This window comes from Nerophis ophidion, linkage group LG17 (assembly GCF_033978795.1).
Source record: "Nerophis ophidion isolate RoL-2023_Sa linkage group LG17, RoL_Noph_v1.0, whole genome shotgun sequence".
Taxonomy (NCBI): Eukaryota; Metazoa; Chordata; class Actinopteri; order Syngnathiformes; family Syngnathidae; genus Nerophis; species Nerophis ophidion.
In genome coordinates, this window is record NC_084627.1 from 29,877,246 (window position 1) to 29,897,506 (window position 20,261).

A 20,261-nucleotide genomic window follows, 5' to 3' on the forward strand; every position below is an offset into this window, starting at 1 on the left:
TTTTGTGTAGACATGGTTTGTGTGTGTGTGTGTGTGTGTATGTGTGCGTGTGTGTGTCTGCGTGCGTGTGTGTGCCGGTGTGTGTGTGTGCGTGTATTAGAATGAGAAAAGTATACCTCAGTTGTTTCGCTCACAAAGGTCTCTGTGTCAAAGTTAGAACTTCAATGTAGTTCCTCTTAATTTTCCATTCTTCATCTTTGCTCCAAATGTTCTGCTTCCCTCAAAATTTGAGTCACCAGACATTGACATTACTCAGCAGTGGGTAAGGAAGAAAGTCTGTTCTTCATTTCTTTGAAGAGACAGAGAAGTTTCATGGGCACGTCTGTTTAGCTAGCTTAACAAGCTCAGAATCAGAATCAGAATCAGAATCAGAATCAGAATAGTTTTTATTGCCAGTGTTTGAGAACCGGTTCACAAACTAGAATTTTTTTCTTGTTGCAATCGTGCAACATAAAAGACATTTCACAGAATAGAATAACATGAGCTGTAACTGACCAATCAGATCTTGTTATTGGCAAGGTATTCCTTTCTGTAACATAGCTTCTTAATGGCCTCGTGATAAATAGATATATTTGTACTTGGAATCTATTTCCAATCTTTGTCAAAGCTTCAGTTTATCTAACTTCTGGCGAGAGTTTTTTTGTAATTACAGATCTGTTTAACTTGATGCAAATTTAGCCCTTTCTGCTGCTAAATTTGCATCAGGGCTGGAAATATCCATGTTATGCTCGCAAACAGTTTTGTTGTTTCATAGCCAGTTGCTGTTTAGTAGGCAGAAAGTTGGTCATTCTTTGTCGAAGGGAGCGTCTTTGTGGGGAGTTTTGTTTAACAGACTCGTAGCAGTCTTAAAACGTATTTCTTGGATGTGACAAAGATAGAAGAGTAGAAATATTTTTCAAATAAATATTTTTTTTGCATTCAAATTTTACAGAACGTCATTTATGATGATATTAGTTTATGCAGGGCTCAAATTTAACCACTGCAACCGCAGCAACTGACGCGACGGCAATGACAATGACAATTTTTAGGGCATGACGGCAAATGACATGACAATGACAATGTGAAAGACTGACCATTTTTTGGGAAGCTGTTTTTATACCCAATCATGGCACCCACCTGTTCCCAATTAGCCTGCACACCTGTGGGTTGTTCCAAATAAGTGTATGATGAGCATTCCTCAACTTTATCAGTATTTATTGCCACTTTTCCCAACTTCTTTGTCACGTGTTGCTGGCATCAAATTCTAAAGTTAATGATTATTTGCAAAAAAAAAAGTTTATCAGATTGAACATCAAATATGTTGTCTTTGTAGCATATTCAACTGAATGTGGGTTGGAAATGATTTGCAAATCACTTTATTCCGTTTATATTTACATCTAACACAATTTCTCAACTCATATGGAAACGGGGTTTGTAAGTTTGACAATGATTTTAAATTGGAACAGGGGATTACCTCCGTTGTACGATCTAGTTTTTATCATCTAAGACAGTGGTCCCCAACCTTTTTGTAGCTGCGGACCGGTCAACGCGTGATAATTTGTCCTGCGGCCCGGCGTTTTTTTGTTGTTGTTGTTTGTTTGTTTAGTCATGAGGTTTTTTTGGGTTGGTGCACTAATTGTAAGTGTATCTTGTGTTTTTTATGTTGATTTGATAAAAAAAAAAAAAAAATAAATAAATAATAATAATAAACAATTCTTCTGCGGCCCGGTACCAATCGAGTACCAATCGAGCCGTTGGGGACCACTGAGCTAAGACATTTAGCAAAAATTTTATCCGTTTTTTCTTTTATAGACTTGGAGCGGGTAATCTATGCTTTTATTTCATCACACTTGGACTACTGCAACTCCCTTGACGTTGGAATGAACCAGGCTTTAATCGCTCGATTGTAGTTAGTCCAAAATGCTGCTGCACGCCTTTTAACTGGCACTTGAACACATTACTCCCATTTTAGCATCCCTTCAATGGGTCCTAGTTCATTTTAGAATTCATTTTAGAATATTGTTGTTTGTTTTTAAATCTCTTAACGGGTTAGCACCACAATTTCATACATTTTAAAAATGTACACCCCTATGAGTTTTCTGAGGTCAGCTGATCAGTTTCTTCTTGTCATACCAAAAACCTGTTTAAAATCCATCTTGCATTTTCTGTTGTGGCTCCAAAACTTTGGAACAATATCCTTATTGTTATTCAGACGGCTCCCTCTTTAATGAGTTTTAAATCACGTCTTAAAACACATTTTTACTCTTTGGTTTTTAAAACAGCATAAGAGTTGTGAGATTTTAGTTAAATATTATTTTCCTCTGATGTATTTTATGTATTTATTATTTTATAGTTAAATGTTTTATATTACTGCGATGAGGTGGCGACTTGTCCAGGGTTTACCCCGCCTTCCGCCCGATTGTAGCTGAGATAGGCTCCAGCGCCCCCCGCGACCCCGAAGGGAAGAAAGCAGTAGAAAATGGATGGATGGAGGTTTTATATTATTGACTCTCCGAGTATGTACAGTACAGGCCAAAAGTTTGGACACATCTTCTCATTTCAATGCGTTTTCTTTGTTTTCATGACTTTTTACATTGTAGATGGTCACTGAAGGCATCAAAACTATGACACCTGTGACGTGAAAACCATTTCAGGTGACTACCTCTTGAAGTTTATTGAGAGAATGCCAAGAGTATGAAAAACAGTAATCAGAGCAAAGGGTGGCTATTTATAAGAAACTAGAATATAAAACAAGTTTTCAGATATTTCACCTTTTTTGTTAAGTACATAACTCCACATGTGTTCAGTCATAGTTCTGATTCCTTCAGTGACAATCTACAATGTAAATAGTCATGACAGTAAAAAAAATGCATTGAATGAGAAGGTGTGTCCAAACTTTTTGGCCTGTTCTGTATGCCTCAACGTCTATGCACCACTTTGTGAAACGTCTATTGTTTTTTTGAATTGTGCTATAAAGTGGATTTGATTGTATATATATATATATAAAAAAACAAACATCACTAAAAAAACGCGGAAACCAAAACACATCAATTTATTTTGTTTAAAGGAAATACAACACTTTTCCCTTGCCCGGACGCGGGTCACCGGGGCCCATCTCTGGAGCCAGGCCAGGAGTTGGGGCACGATGGTGAGCGCCTGGTGGCCGGGCCTCTCTCCATGTGGCCAGGTCGTTCACAGCCCAAAGAGGCCATAGAGGTCGGGTGCAATGTGAGCGGGGCGGCAGCCGAATGCAGGGCACTTGCCGGTTCCATCCTCGGCTACATAAGCTAGCTCTTGGGACGTAGAATGTCACCTCGCTGGGGGGGAGCCTGAGCTAGTGCGCGAAGTACAAACCCTGTTTTCATATGAGTTGGGAAATTGTGTTATATGTAAATATAAACGGAATACAATGATTTGCAAATCCTTTTCAACCCATATTCAATTGAATGCACTACAAATACAAGATATTTGATGTTCAAACTCATAAACTTGATTTTTTTTTCCAAATAATAATTAACTTAGAATTTAATGGCTGCAACACATGCCAAAGTAGTTGGGAAAGGGCATGTTAACCACTGTGTTACATCACCTTTTCTTTTAACAACACTCAATAAACGTTGGGAACTGAGGAAATTAATTGTTGAAACTTTGAAAGTGGAATCTTTTCCCATTCTTGTTTTATGTAGAGCTTCAGTCGTTCAACAGTCCGGGGTCTCCGCTGTCGTATTTTACGCTTCATAATGCGCCACACATTTTCGATCAGAGACAGGTTTGGACTGCAGGCAGACCAGTCTAGTACCCGCACTCTTTTACTACAAAGCCACACTGTTGTAACACCTAGCTTGGCATTTTCTTGCTGAAATAAGCAGGGGCATCCATGATAACGTTGCTTGGACAGCAACATATGTTGCTCCAAAACCTGTATGTACCTTTCAGCATTTATGGTGCCTTCACAGATATGTAAGTTACCCATGCCTTGGCCACTAATACACCCCATACCATCACAGATGCTGGCTTTGCATCTTTGTGCCTAGAACAATCCGGATGGTTCTTTACCTCTTTGATCCGGAGGACACAACGTCCAGAATTTCCCCCCAAAAATTTAAATGTGGACTCGTCAAACCACAGAACACTTTTCCACTTTGCATCAGTCCATCTTAGATGAGCTTAGGCCCAGCAAAGCTGGCGGCGTTTCTGGGTGTTGTTGATAAATGGCTTTCGCTTTGCATGGTAGAGCTTTAACTTGCACTTACAGATGTAGCGACAAACTGTATTTAGTGACAGTGGTTTTCTGAGGTTTTCCTGAGCCCAGATTGATGTCGGTTTTTCATACAGGGCCGTCTGAGGGATCGAAGGTCATGGTCATTCAATGTTGATTTCCGGCCATGCAGCTTATGTGGAGTGATTTCTCCAGATTCTCTGAACCTTTTGATGATATTATGGACCGTAGATGTTGAAATCCCTAAATTTCTTGCAATTGCATTTTGAGAAAGGTTGTTCTTAAACTGTTTGACTATTTGCTCACGCCGTTGTGGACAAAGGGGTATACCTCGCCCCATCCTTTCTTGTGAAAGACTGAGCATTTTTTGGGAAGCTGTTTTTATACCCAATCATGGCACCCACCTGTCCCCAATTAGCCTGCACACCTGTGGGATGTCCAAATAAGTGTTTGATGAGCATTCTTCAACTTTATCAGTATTCATTGCCATCTTTTCCAACTTCTTTGTCACGTGTTACTGGCATCAAATTCTAAAGTTTATGATTATTTGCAAAATAAAAATGTTTATCAGTTTGAACATCAAATATGTTGTCTTTGTAGCATATTCAACTGAATATGGGTTGAAAATGATTTGCAAATCATTGTATTCCGTTTATATTTACATCTTACACAATTTCCCAACTCATATGGAAACGGGGTTTGTAAGAAGTTCCGGCTGGATATCACTTCGACGCACGGCAAGGGCTGTGGAACCAGTTCTCTCGAGAGGGACTGGACTCTCTTCCACACTGGCGCTGTACGCAGTGAGAGGCGACGGGCTGGGGTGCAAAGCCTGCACGTTGGAGTTCAACCCGGTGGACGAGAGGGTAACTTCCCTGTGCCTTCGGTTGGGGGGACGGGTCCTGACTGTTGTTTGTGCTGACGCACCAAACAGCAGTTCAGAGTAGTATATATCGATATACTCGATATATCACGGGTTTGTCTCTGTGCGATATAGAAAATGACCATATCGTGATATTCGAGTATACATTCTCACGCAGTTGCTTTTAGCTGCGGGAATGACACTGCATGCTCTCCTTGCTCTTTCCTGTCTCTCCTTCTCACAGGCAGTAAGCGCACCTTCTTACATAGGTCACATACTGTCACGTCATACATAACATACGTATACGCACTCGCGGAGCAGAGAGGTAGCAGCTTTGGTAACGTTAGCTGTAATGCTAGCGAAGCCGTGCGAGTGGTAATACGAAAAAAAGACGGTGCGAACGAATGAAGGAATAATTAATTCCTAAAAAAAACAGCAGGGGGTCCATAGTCTGGCGATGGTTTGGCTTCTAGTGGGAATATGTCGAACAGACAACCGTAATAAGTCAAGCATGCGGCACAAGCCTTGCTACAAAAAGTAGCATTATGGCTAATATGTAGCATTTTTAATTTTCCTGAAGGAACTCTACTTCAAGATGGCGGGGCCCTGACGGGCTGCAACATCGCGGAGCTCTTGCTAAAGATGGAACATTTGGCAGAAATACCGGACAATTCTGCAAACTTCATGGCTGGCTCACATCGTGGTCACTCTGTGATCACTTACGACCGCCAGACACTTCTGAATGTGGACAGATCGGGCTGTTTTGGACTGATAGACGCGTGCTTGCTAGACCTGCTAACTAGCACGGGAATACTTCGGCGGATACATCTAGCGGCCTGTGAAGCAGCGGAGTATAGTACCAGCTTGGGCCGCCTACGGAGGAGACGCCAGCGGTGTGATCGGAAACGCGGATGCCGAGCGGGGCTAAAAACAAAGCTAAAGGCTAATCCCCACAGAACACCACTTCCCTCCATCCTGAAGCCGGATTTAAATGGAAGATGCGAGACTACTGGTCTGGGTAAGGAGTCACTTAAATTAGAACAAGTTTTTTCTGCTTTGATTGTTTCAGAGTTAGACATGCGTTCTACTGAGGTGGCAAACCATGATACGTTCAGTTTATACAAGCAACAAACAAACAATCGGAAAATTCCCGTCGTATCAATTCCTAGATATGGTCGTAATTATACTAAATGCACTGGGCATAATAAACACAACATTATTAATATTGCCACTACGGATAACTTGATCAAAAAATCCCTAAAACAGCACACTACCTATAATATAGTTTTTTTAAACATAAGATCATTGTCTCCCAAAACGTTGTTAGTTAATGATATCATCAGAGACAACAATCTTAACGTCATCGGTCTCAGCGAAACCTGGCTTAAACCAGACGACTTTTTTGCGCTAAATGAGGCATGTCTTCCTAACTTTACACATGCGCGTATTGCCCGTCCCCTTAAAAGGGGTGGGGGGGTCGTACTAATATACAACAAAAACTTTAACCTTAGTCCTAACATAAATAATAAATATAAATCGTTTGAGGTGCTTACTATGAGGTCTGTCACACCGCTGCCTCTACACCTGGCTGTTATCTACCGCCCCCCAGGGCCCTATTCGGACTTTATCAATGAATTCTCAGAGTTCGTTGCCGATTTAGTGACGCACACCGATAATATAATTATAATGGGGGACTTTAATATCCACCGTGCGTAGCGCTCCAGATTATAATTGATAGCTGTGGTCTTGCACAAATAATAAATGAACCCACGCATCGCAATGGTAATACGATAGACCTCGTGCTTGTCACGGGTATCACCGTTTCCAAAGTTACGATACTCCCGTATACTAAAGTATTGTCCGATCATTACCTTATAAAATTTGAGCATTACCTTATAAAAGGTTCAGACGCTTGTTCTTCAAACTAATAATAATAATAACTGCTATAGCAGCTGCAACATTAATACGGCCACAACAACAACTATTGCTGACCTACTGCCCTCGGTAATGGCACCATTCCCAAAGTATGTGGGCTCTATTGATAACCTCACTAACAACTTTAACGACGCCCTGCGCGAAACCATTGATAACATAGCACCGCTAAAGTTAAAAAAGGCTACAAAAAAGCGTACCCCGTGGTTTACAGAAGAAACTAGAGCTCAGAAATTATTATGTAGAAAGCGGGAACGCAAATGGCGCACGACTAAACTTGAGGTGCACCAACAAGCATGGAGTGATAGTTTAATAACTTATAAACGCATGCTTACCTTAGCTAAAGGTAAGCATGCTTACCTTTAGCATGCTTACATACTTTGTCTCATCCACCGTAATAAAAATGATCCTAAATTTTTGTTTAGTATGGTAGCATCGCTAACCCAACAGGGGACCCCTTCCAGTAGCTTTACCCACTCAGCTGATGACTTTATGCAATTCTTTAATAAGAAAAGTGAAGTCATTAGAAAGGAGATTAAAGTCAATGCGTCCAAGCTACAACTGGGTTCTATTAACACAGATATGATTGCATATACGGCGGATACTGCCCTCCAAAATAGTTTCTCTCGTTTTGAGGAAATAACATTAGAGGAATTGTTACAACGTGTAAATGGAATAAAACAAACAACATGTTTACTTGACCCTCTTGCTGGGTAACTTATCAAGGAGCTCTTTGTATTATTAGGTCCATCAGTGCTAAATATTATAAACTTATCACTTTCCTCTGGCACTGTTCCCCTAGCATTCAAAAAAGCGGTTATTCATCCTCTCCTTAAAAGACCTAACCTCGATCCTGACCTCATGGTAAACTACCGATCGGTGTCTCACCTTCCCTTTATTTCAAAAATCCTCGAAAAAGTTGTTGCGGAGCAATTAAATGAACACTTAGCGTCTAACAATCTATGTGAAAACTTTCAATACGGTTTCAGGGCAAATCACTTTACGGAGACAGCCCTTGCAAAAATGACTAATGATCTATTGCTAACGATGGATTCTGATGCGTCATCAATGTTGCTGCTTCTCGATCTTAGCGCTGCTTTCGATACTGTCGATCATAATATTTTATTAGAACGTATCAAAAGACGAATTGGTATGTCAGACTTAGCCCTGTCTTGGTTTAACTCTTATCTTACTGATAAGATGCAGTGCATCTCCCATAACAATGTGACCTCGGACTACGTTAAGGTAACGTGTGGAGTTCCCCAGGCTTCGGTCCTTGGCCCTGCACTCTTCAGCATCTACATGCTGCCGCTAGGTGACATTATACGCAAATACGGTGTTAGCTTTCACTGTTATGCTGATGACACCCAACTCTACATGCCCCTAAAGCTGACCAACACGCCGGATTGTAGTCAGCTGGAGGCGTGTCTTAATGAAATTAAACAATGGATGTCCGCTAACTTTTTGCAACTCAACGCCAAAAAACGGAAATGCTGATTATCGGTCCTGCTAGACACCGACCTCTATTTAATAATACAACTTTAACATTTGACAACCAAACAGGTAAACAAGGCGACTCGGTAAAGAATCTGGGTATTATCTTCGACCCAACTCTCTCCTTTGAGCCACACATTAAAAGCGTTACTTAAACGGCCTTCTTTTGTCTCCGTAATATCGCTAAAATTCGCTCCATTCTGTCCACTAAAGACGCTGATATCATTATCCATGCGTTTGTTACGTCTCGCCTCGATTCAATCAATCAATCAATCAATGTTTATTTATATAGCCCCAAATCACAAATGTCTCAAAGGACTGCGCAAATCATTACGACTACAACATCCTCGGAAGAACCCACAAAAGGGCAAGGAAAACTCACACCCAGTGGGCAGGGAGAATTCACATTCAGTGGGACGCCAGTGACAATGCTGACTATGAGAAACCTTGGAGAGGACCTCAGATGTGGGCAACCCCCCCCCTCTAGGGGACCGAAAGCAATGGATGTCGAGCGGGTCTAACATGATACTGTGAAAGTTCAATCCATAGTGGCTCCAAGACAGCAGTGAGAGTCCCGTCCACAGGAAACCATCTCAAGCGGATCAGCAGCGTAGAGATGTCCCCAACCGATACAGGCGAGCGGTCCATCCTGGGTCCCGACGAGCGGTCCATCCTGGGTCTCGAGTCTGGACAGTCAGTACTTCATCCATGGTCATCGGACCGGACCCCCTCCACAAGGGAGGGGGGGACATAGGAGAAAGAAAAGAAGCGGCAGATCAACTGGTCTAAAAAGGAGGTCTATTTAAAGGCTAGAGTATACAGATGAGTTTTAAGATGAGACTTAAATGCTTCTACTGAGGTAGCATCTCAAACTGTTACCGGGAGGGCATTCCAGAGTACTGGAGCCCGAACGGAAAACGCTCTATAGCCCGCAGACTTTTTTTGAGCTCTAGGAATCACTAATAAGCCGGAGTCTTTTGAACGCAGATTTCTTGCCGGGACATACGGTACAATACAATCGGCAAGATAGGCTGGAGCTAGACCGTGTAGTATTTTATACGTAAGTAGTAAAACCTTAAAGTCACATCTTAAGTGCACAGGAAGCCAGTGCAGGTGAGCCAGTACAGGCGTAATATGGTCAAACTTTCTTGTTCTTGTCAAAAGTCTAGCAGCCGCATTTTGTACCAACTGTAATCTTTTAATGCTAGACATGGGGAGACCCGAAAATAATACGTTACAGTAATCGAGACGAGACGTAACAAACGCATGGATAATGATCTCGGCGTCTTTAGTGGACAAAATGGAGCGAATTTTAGCGATATTACGGAGATGAAAGAAGGCCGTTTTAGTAACGCTTTTAATGTGTGACTCAAAGGAGAGAGTAGGGTCGAAGATAATACCCAGATTTTTTACAGAGTCACCTTGTTTTATTATTTGGTTGTCAAATGTTAAAGTTGTATTATTAAATAGAGGTCGGTGTCTAGCAGGACCGATAATCAGCATTTCCGTTTTTTTGGCATTAAGTTGCAAAAAGTTAGCGGACATCCATTGTTTAATTTCATTAAGACACGCTTCCAACTGACTACAGTCCGGCGTGTTGGTCAGCTTTAGGGGCATGTAAAGTTGGGTGTCATCAGCATAACAGTGAAAGCTAATACCGTATTTGCGTATGACGTCACCTAGCGGCAGCATGTAGATGCTGAAGAGTACAGGGCCAAGGACCGAACCCTGGGGAACTCCACACGTTACCTTAACATAGTCCGAGGTCACACTGTTATAGGAGACGCACTGCATCCTATCAGTAAGATAAGAGTTAAACCATGACAGGGCTGAGTATGACATACCAATTCGTATTTTGATACGCTCTAATAAAATATTATGATCGACGGTATCGAATGCAGCGCTAAGATCGAGGAGCAGCAACATAGATGACGCATCAGAGTCCATCGTTAGCAATAGATCATTAGTCAGTTTTGCGAGGGCTGTCTCAGTCGAGTGATTTGCCCTGAAACCGGATTGAAAGGTTTCACATAGATTGTTAAACGCTAAGTGCTCATTTAGCTGCTTTGCAACAATTTTTTCGAGGATTTTCGAAATAAAGGGAAGGTGAGACACCGGTCGGTAGTTTACCATGAGGTCAGGATCGAGGTTAGGTCTTTTAAAGAGAGGATGAATAACCGCTTTTTTGAATGCAACGGGAACAGTGCCCGAGGAAAGTGATAAGTTTATAATATTTAGCACTGATGGACCTAATAATACAAAAAGCTCCTTGATAAGTTTCCCAGGAAGTGGGTCAAGTAAACATGTTGTTTGTTTTATTCCATTTACACGTTGTAACAATCCTTCTAATGTTATTTCATCAAAACGAGAGAAACTATTTTGGATATTTGCAGTATCCGCCGTATATACAATCGTATCTGTGTTACTATAACCCCGTTGTAGCTGGGACGCATTGTCTTTAATCTCCTTTCTAATAAGTTCAATTTTCTTATTAAAGAACTTCCTAAAGTCATCTGCCGAATGGGTGGAGCTACTGGAAGGAGTCCCTTGTTGGGTTAGCGATGCTATTGTACTAAACAAAAATTTTGGATCGTTTTTATTAATGCGGATGAGATTTGAGTAATAATTAGTTTTAGCTAAGGTAAGCATGCGTTTATAAGTTATTAAACTATCACTCCATGCTTGATGGTGCACCTCAAGTTTAGTCGTGCGCCATTTGCGTTCCAGCTTTCTACATAATCATTTCTGAGCTCTAGTTTCTTCAGTAAACCATGGCGTACGCCTTTTTGGAGCCTTTTTTAACTTCAGCGGTGCTATACTATCAATGGTTTCGCGCAGGGCGTTGTTAAAGTTGTTAGTGAGGTTATCAATAGAGCCCACATACTTTGGGAACGGTGCCATTACCGAGGGCAGTAGGTCCGCAAGAGTCGTCGTTGTGGCAGCATTAATGTTGCGGCTGCTATAGCAGTTATTATTATTATTAGCTTGCCGAACATGAGTCTGAACTTCGAATTTTATAAGGTAATGATCGGACATTACTTTAGTATATGGGAGTATCATAACTTTGGAGACGGTGATACCTCTGACAAGCACTAGGTCTATCGTATTACCGCTGCGATGCGTCGGTTCATTTATTATTTGTGTAAGACCACAGCTATCAATTATAGTCTGGAGCGCCACGCACGGTGGGTCCAATGGGGTATTCATATAAATGATAAATGGGTTGTACTTGTATAGCGCTTTTCTACCTTCAAAGTACTCAAAGCGCTTTGACACTACTTCCACATTTACCCATTCACACACACATTCACACACTGATGGAGGGAGCTGCCATGCAAGGCGCCAACCAGCACCCATCAGGAGCAAGGGTGAAGTGTCTTGCTCATTACACAACGGACGTGACGAGGTTGGTTCTAGGTGGGATTTGAACCAGTGACCCTCGGGTTGCGCACGGCCACTCCCCCACTGCGCCACGCCGTAATATATGGATATTAAAGTCCCCCATTATAATTATATTATCGGCGTGAAATTACTGTAACGTATTATATTCGGGTCTCCCCATGTCTAGCATTAAAAGATTACAGTTGGTACAAAATGCGGCTGCTATAGACTTTTGACAAGAACAAGAAAGTTTGATCACATTACGCCTATAATGGCTCACCTGCACTGGCTTCCTGTGCACTTAAGATGTGACTTTAATTTTTTACGACTTACGTATAAAATATTACGCGGTCTAGCTCCATCCTATCTTGCCGATTGTATTGTACCATATGTCCCGGCAAGAAATCTGCGTTCAAAGGACTCCGGCTTATTAGTGATTCCCAAAGCCCCAAAAAAGTCTGCGGGCTATAGGGCGTTTTCATTTCGGGCTCCAGTACTCTGGAATGCCCTCCCGGGAACAGTTCGAGATGCCACCTTAGTAGAAGCATTTAAGTCTCACCTTAAAACTAATTTGTATACTCTAGCCTTTAGATAGACTCCCTTTTTAGACCAGTTGATCTGCCGTTTCTTTTCTTTTTCTCCTATGTCCCACTCTCCCTTGTGGAGGGGGTCCGATCCGGTGGCCATGTACTGCTTGCCTGTGTATCGGCTGGGGTCATCTCTGCGCTGCTGATCCGCCTCCGCTTGGGATGGTTTCCTGCTGGCTCCGCTGTGAATGGGACTCTCGCTGCTGTGTTGGATCCGCTTTGGACTGGACTCTCGTGGCTGTGTTGGATCCATTATGGATTGAACTTTCACAGTATCATGTTAGACCCGCTCGACATCCATTGCTTTCGTCCTCTCCAAGGTTCTCATAGTCATCATTGTCACCGACGTCCCACTCGGTCATCATTGTCACCGACGTCCCACTGGGTGTGAGTTTTCCTTGCCCTTATGTGGGCCTACCGAGGATGTCGTAGTTATTTGTGTTGTGGTTTGTGCAGCCCTTTGAGACACTAGTGATTTAGGGCTATATAAGTAAATATTGATTGATTGATTGCTAGATACTGAAGTAAAAAATAAAGTACTATCTATCTATCTATCTATCTATCTATCCATCTATCTATCTATCTATCTATCTATCTATCTATCTATCTATCTATCTATCTATCTATCTATCTATCTATCTATCTATCTATCTATCTATCTATCTATCTATCTATCTATCTATCTATCTATCTATCTATATATCATTTGAAGTCACCTGCTAGAGAGTGAAGAGCGCTTACTTCGCATATCAACATGTCCGTTCGGTGCCACACGCCCACACCATCAAAAAGCCAAGGCAAACTTTTCCACATCAATACCGTATGAAATAAATTGAATTTAATAACGCCTGTAGTAACCTACCACATAGCGAAGGATGAACACTATTTGATTTCCTATTATGCAGCTAATTTTTATTTGAAACTTAAAATTTCTCTGACAATCTTGCACTTTCTGTTTTGGAAATGACATGAATTTTTGTGCCACTGCTTAATAACTGTTGAATAAATACACTTTTGGTCAATTGACTTAGTTGTGATTTCCTTTTCTGCATGAAAGTTTAAAATTAGCATATATTAATGCAGTATGAAGAAGAATGTTTTAATGTAGAAACATACAATCATCATACTGCTGTGATTATATGTATCAAGTGTTAATTCAAAGCTAAGGTAAAATATCGAGATATATATCGATATGGCCTAAAAATTTGAGATATAAAAAAAAGGCTATATCGCCCAGCCCTAATTCAGAGTACCCACCCTTTTAGGGAGTACTGGAAAGTGCTCCCCCGAGTGAAACCTGGAGAGGCGTGATTGGGAAGAATGGCAGCCCGGATCTGAACCCGACTGGTGTTTTGCTAATGGACTTTTGTGCTCATAACAGATTGTCCATAACAAACACCATTTTCAAACATAAGGGTGTCCTTATGTGCACTTGGCACCAGGACACCTTAGGCCGCAATTCCATGATCGACTTTGTAGTTGTGTCATTGGATTTGCGGCCTCATGTTTTAGACACTCGGGTGAAGAGAAGGGCGGAGCTTTCTACCAATCACCACCTGGTGGTTAGTTGGCTGCGATGGTGGGGGAGGATGCCGGACACACTTGGCAGGCCCAAACACATTGTAAGGGTCTGCTGGGAACGTTTAGCAGAGTCTCCTCTCAGAGAGAGTTTCAATTCCCACCTCCGGAAGAACTTTGATCCGGAAGAACTTTGAACATATCACATGGGAGGTGTTGGACATTGAGTCCGTGTGGACCATGTTCTGCACCTCTATTGTCGAGGTGGCTGATTGAAGCTGGGTCCGCAAGGTAGTTGGTGCCTGTCGTGGCGGTAATTCAAGAACCTGCTGGTGGACACTAGCGGTGAGGGATGCCGTCAAGCTGAAGAAAGAGTCCCATTGGGTTCTTTTGGCTCATAGGACTCCCGAGGCAGCGGACAGGTGCTGACAGGCAAAGCGTGTGCGGCTTCAGGGGTCCTGGAGGCAAAAACTCTGACATGGAAGGAGTTCAGGGAAGCCATGGAAAACAACTTCTGGACGCCTTCGAAGGGATTCTGGACCACCATCCGCCACCTCAGGAAGGGGAAGCAGTGCACTGTCAACACCGTGTATGGTGAGGATGGTGTTCTGCTGACCTCGACTGTGGATGTTGTGGATTGGTGGAGGGAATATTTTGATGACCTCCTTAATCCCACCAAGACGTCTTCCTATGAGGAAGTAGTTCCTGGGGAATATGTGGTGGGCTCTCCTACTATCGTGGGATCCCACTCCTCAGCCTTCACGGTAAGGTCTATTCAGTTGTACTGGAGAGGAGGCTACAGCGGATAGTCGACCCTCGGATTCAGGAAGAACTCTAGGCAGGGTCCTTGAGGGTGCATGGGAGTTTGCCCAACCAGTCTACATGTACTTTGTGGACTTGGACAAGGCATTCCGCCATGTCCCCCTGGAAGTCCTGTGGGGACTGCTCAGAGAGTATGGGGTATCGAACTGTCTGATTGTGGCGGTCCGCTCCCTGTACGATCAGTGTTAGAGCTTGGTCCACATTGCCAGCAGTTAATCGGACACTGACCAGTGAGGGTTGGACTCCGACAGGGCTGCCCTTTGTCACAGATTCTGTTCATAACTTTTATGGACAGAATTTCTAGGCGCAGTCAGGGGCGTTGAGGTGACCCGGTTTGGTGGCTGCAGGATTAGGTCTCTGCTTTTTGCATATGATGTGGTCCTGATGGCTTCATCTGACCAGGATCTTAAGCTCTGACTGGATCGGTTCACAGCCGAGTGTGAAGTGACTGGAATGAGAATTAGCACCAAGTCCATGGTTCTCGCCCGGAAAAGGGTGGAGTGCCATCTCCGGGTTAGGGAGGAGACCCTGCCGCAAGTGGAGGAGTCTTGTTCACGAGTGAGAGAAGAATGGATTGTGAGATCGATGTGTGGTGTGATGTCTTCAGTAATGCGGACACTGTATCGATCCATTGTTTTGAGGAAGGAGCTGGCCGTAAGGCAAAGCGCTCTATTTACCGGTCGATATGCGTTCCCATCCTCACCTATGGTCATGAGCTTTGGGTTATGACCGAAAGGACAAGATTACGGGTACAAGCAGCCGGAAGTAATTTCCTCCGCCGGGTGGCGGGACACTCCCTTAGAGAAAGGGTGAGAAGCTCTGCCATCCGGAAGGAGCTCAAAGTAAAGCCGCTGCATGAGATGGTTCGGGCATCTGATCAGGATGCCACCCAAACGCCTCCCTCGGGAAGTGTTTAGGGAACTTCCGACCGGTAGGAGGCCACGGGGAAGACCCAGGACACGTTGGGAAGACTTTGTCTCCCGGCTGGCCTGGGAACGCTTTGGGATCTGAACGAAGTGGCTGGGGAGAGGGAAGTCTGGGCTCTACTGCCGCCGTGACCTGACATTGGATGAGCGGAAGAAGATGGATGGATGGATAGCCCCTTAAAGGGGTGATAATATGATTTTTTTCCCACATTTCAAACATTTACTTGTGTTCTACATAACATGTAATAGTAATTGTAATTCTGCATACATTATGTTTTCAAAATGCGGTGTGTTGTGAGCGGTCATATTTATGTGCCTCCACATCGATTGCATCTGCTCCTAGTCAGCCATGTTGTAGTTTTTAGCACTTTCATATTGAATCTACTGATAGATAAAAGTTACAACTAAACGCTACTTTGTATTTGAAATAGCAACAGCTGATGATGCATGTGCATGTGTGAGCTTGTCTGCTCCACAAAAAGAGGATAGAGAAAGAGAAGGAACTTATTAACGACAATGTCGGACTACAATGGCAGACTCGGGCAAAGCTCTTTGGGCTAAACATTACCACATATGGAGATATCCGCAGACGTTACAAATGGGGCTTGTTTGGAGGAAGTATGAAGGAGGGCAACATTGCTTTATAAATATCTCCGCTACGCCTCCATGGTTTGATTTCAAATTTTCGGGACTTACATAGATCCAAAATACACAAAAACAGGTACCAATAAGAAAACATGTGATCTTAAATTATAAAGTCAGAGTCTAAGAATAGAGGGTAAAGAGAGTGATAAACAACAGTGTGGATTGTACTTGTCAACATTCTTTCAATCATTCAGTCATGTGTTTCCACTTTTGTTGCTAATGCCAGTATCATGAGTTTTTTCATGAGAATACAATTTTTGTCGCTCCCTTCTAACACAGACAAACACGATTATACTTATACATGCATCCCAAATTGTACCAATTTTAATGTACTGTCCAAATCAAAAAGTGGTGTTTTGCCCTCCGGATGAAAATAACATCATTCTCCTTCCTGTCCAAGGTGCGCTGACCAAGGTGAGAGATTGTCCCACGCTGGGGGGCGAGCTCCACGACCGCTGCAACATCATCTCATGCGCCACATTGGCCGAGATCCAGCATTTCCACCGCACGCGGGTCAGAGATTTCAGAGGGCAGATGCAGCACCACCTACGACAGCAGATCGGATTCTTCCAAAAAATCACTGCCAAGCTGGAGGATGCGCTCCAGAGGTATGACAGCGAGCAGTAAAATGAGAGCGGTGGAATAGACTGGAGAGCAGATGGGGTGACGGATGAGCTCATCCTGCGGAAATGGAGCATCATTGACCGCACGTAGAGACTTTTGACATGGATTATAATGGGAAAAACATTATTAAATAAGGCATGTACATGTGGAGACATTAGAACAAATGTGATTTTCTCAATGCTCGCAGTGCATTACACAACTCAGCAAGACTAGAAATTAATATAATGGGTGGGGCTCTATGGATGGGTTTCAGCCTTTACGTTGTATTCATTAAGCATTCATCAATCTAATGACTGAATAAGTGTTCATTCTACATCTTGCTCACCAATTGATTGTTTGGAGAATGACGCAAAAACTACAAAAAAAGTTTCAAAATTGTTTCTAACTTTTGTTAAAATTTCAACTTCTGCTCTGCTAAGAACTTGTGAAAAAACTGAACATGGGGTTGACTCCAGCAGGAAGAACAGAATGGAAATGATGGTTATTTGTATGTTGTGTTAAGAAGCAGCTCTACAACTTTAATGAACATCATAGATCTGAATAAGAACCATTTTAACAGAGTGTCTCATCCATTCGGTGTAAGTCAGGGGTGTCCAAACTTCTACCAGCCAAGACCGAAAACTGAAAAATTAAATAATTATTTTGTACATTAAAGATGCTAAAACCAAGCCAATATATGTTAAGCGTAGCTGTGAAGGAAACATTGATATCATAGCGTTTGTGTTGTAGGTGGCGAGGTAAATAGGTCTAAGTGAATATCTAATATTTATTATTGATAATTAATTAATGTCATATTCAGCATATGCCAAGGGACACTAACACTCCACTTTGGACACCCCTAGTGTAAGTTTTTCATTGCAATGTTTCAGTAAAATATTCCGTTTGTTCTAAATAACTGATATTATTATTGATGCTTCTCACTTTAGTTTTGTTGAATATTGTTATTTTCACAATGCTATGAATAAACCCATTGATGTTTTGTTTAAAGGGCAAGTGTAGTTGTTCCTAGCATGCGCACGGTAAGTGTCCAGGCAGTATTTCTGCAAATATATGGATATACTGTAGAACATATTCAACTGTGTTAGTCTTAAGGAAAACGCACACATTTTCATATATATATATATATATATATATATATATATATATATATATATATATATATATATATATATATATATATATATATATATACACACATACATATATCTATCTATATATATATATATATATATATATATACACATACATATATCTATATATATATATATATATAAATATATATACATACATACATATATACATACATGCACACACACACATATATATATATATATATGTGTATATATGTATATATGTATATATATATATATATATATATATATATATATATATATATATGTGTGTGTATATATGTATATATATATATATATATATATATATATATATGTGTGTATATATATATACATGTATATATATATATATATACATTTATATATATATATATATATATATATATATATATATATATATACATCTATATAAAACACATATATCTACTTTACTGTTGTTTATCTTGCTGTATGTCTAGCTTTTTTTATTTTAAAATTTCATACACCGTATTTTTCGGAGTATAAGTCGCTTCGGAGTATAAGTCGCAACTGTATAATAAAGAAGGAAAAAAACATATACAAGTCGCACTGGAGTATAAGTCGCATTTTTGGGGGAAATGTATTTGATAAAACCCAACACCAAGAATAGACATTTGAAAAGCAATTTAAAATAAATAAAGAATAGTTAACATCAGGCTGAATAAGTGTACGTTATATAAGGCATAAATAACCAACTGAGAAGGTGCCTGCTATGTTAACCTAACATATTATGGTAAGGGTCATTCAAATAACAATAACATATAGAACATGCTATACCTGTACCAAACAATCTGTCACTCCTAATCCATAAATCCCATTAATCTTATACATCTAGTCTCTTACGTGAAGGAGCTAAATAATATTATTTGCTAAATAATATTCTTTGATATTTTACGGTAATGTGCTACTAATTTCACACATAAGTCGCTCCTGAGTATAGGTCGCACCCCTGGCCAACTATGAAAAAAACTGCGACATATAGTCCAAAAAATAAGGTGATTTCATGTCAGCTTTTATATGATTGTGTTGTATATGCTCCAAAGGAAATATCTGATAGTGTTTCCAGTGGCTGATACCTGACACCAGCATTCACAGTAGGTCAGATGACAGTTTCTTTATTATTTAGCCCTGCCGCTTCCTCCGACCTGCTTCCTTTCAGTTTTCCTGCCTTTAACAATGTTCCATTATTAATCAGTTTACTGTTTATAATCAACATCTTGCTTTTCAGAAACATATACATAACCAAAGAAAGCAGCCTGTAGAACCAGGTCAAATATACACTCACTTGTTGACCATTTGTTGCAAATAAATTGCTTAACAGCCCTGCATTCACACAGAGTGTGCAAACATTTGTTAACCCGGAAAAGGTGACAGAAGAAAAGTAAATATATAATACATTTATTTGTGGACGCATTGAACAAAGTTATGCTGAAGTTTCACTTTTGCATCTCCACCCATCCATCTATTTTTTCTACCGCTACATATTCCCATGTGCATGTATTTTGGACGTGGGAGAAAGCCAGACATCTCATAGCAAAAAATTGTGGTGTGTTTAAGCAATCTTTTTTAGAGTGAGAACGTCTAAACCTCCAGTAGACAAACTAATATTAATTATAATGTTTGATGATAATTTTTTCCCTCTAAAGATGAACCTACTTGACAGATTTACAATCATGTTCAAGTGAATAATGACACCGTGTATGATTATTGAAACTTACATTCTGGCTTCCATATGTTAAATTTGTCAAAATTGTTTTGTAAAATTTAACCAACCCAAAAAAATTAACTTGTGTGGTTGTTAGTGTAGGGTAAGTGCTTTAAAGGCCTACTGAAATGAGATTTTCTTATTTAAACGGAGATAGCAGGTCCATTCTATGTGTCATACTTGATCATTTCGCGATATTGCCATATTTTTGCTGAAAGGATTTAGAAAACAACATCCACGATAAAGTTCGCAACTTTTGGTGTTAAGAGAAAAGCCCTGCCTCTACCATAAGTCGCAGACGATGACGTCACACGTGTGGGGGCTCCTCACATATTCACATTGTTTATAATGGGAGCCTCCAACAAAAAGTGCTATTCGGACCGAGAAAACGACAATTTCCCCATTAATTTAAGCGAGGA

General features: G+C 41.1%; 1 protein-coding gene across 1 annotated transcript in view; it reads left to right on the forward strand.

The window, feature by feature from the left end:
• LOC133536314 (sorting nexin-18-like) overlaps nt 1–17,976 on the forward strand; it is a 39,617-nt gene extending 21,641 nt beyond the window's left edge. The window contains exon 4 of the mRNA XM_061876742.1: nt 16,766–17,976. Coding sequence (XP_061732726.1) covers nt 16,766–16,992 — 227 coding nt within the window. The 3' untranslated portion in view covers nt 16,993–17,976. The remainder of the gene's footprint in view (nt 1–16,765) is intronic.
• Nucleotides 17,977–20,261: the final 2,285 nt, after the last annotated feature.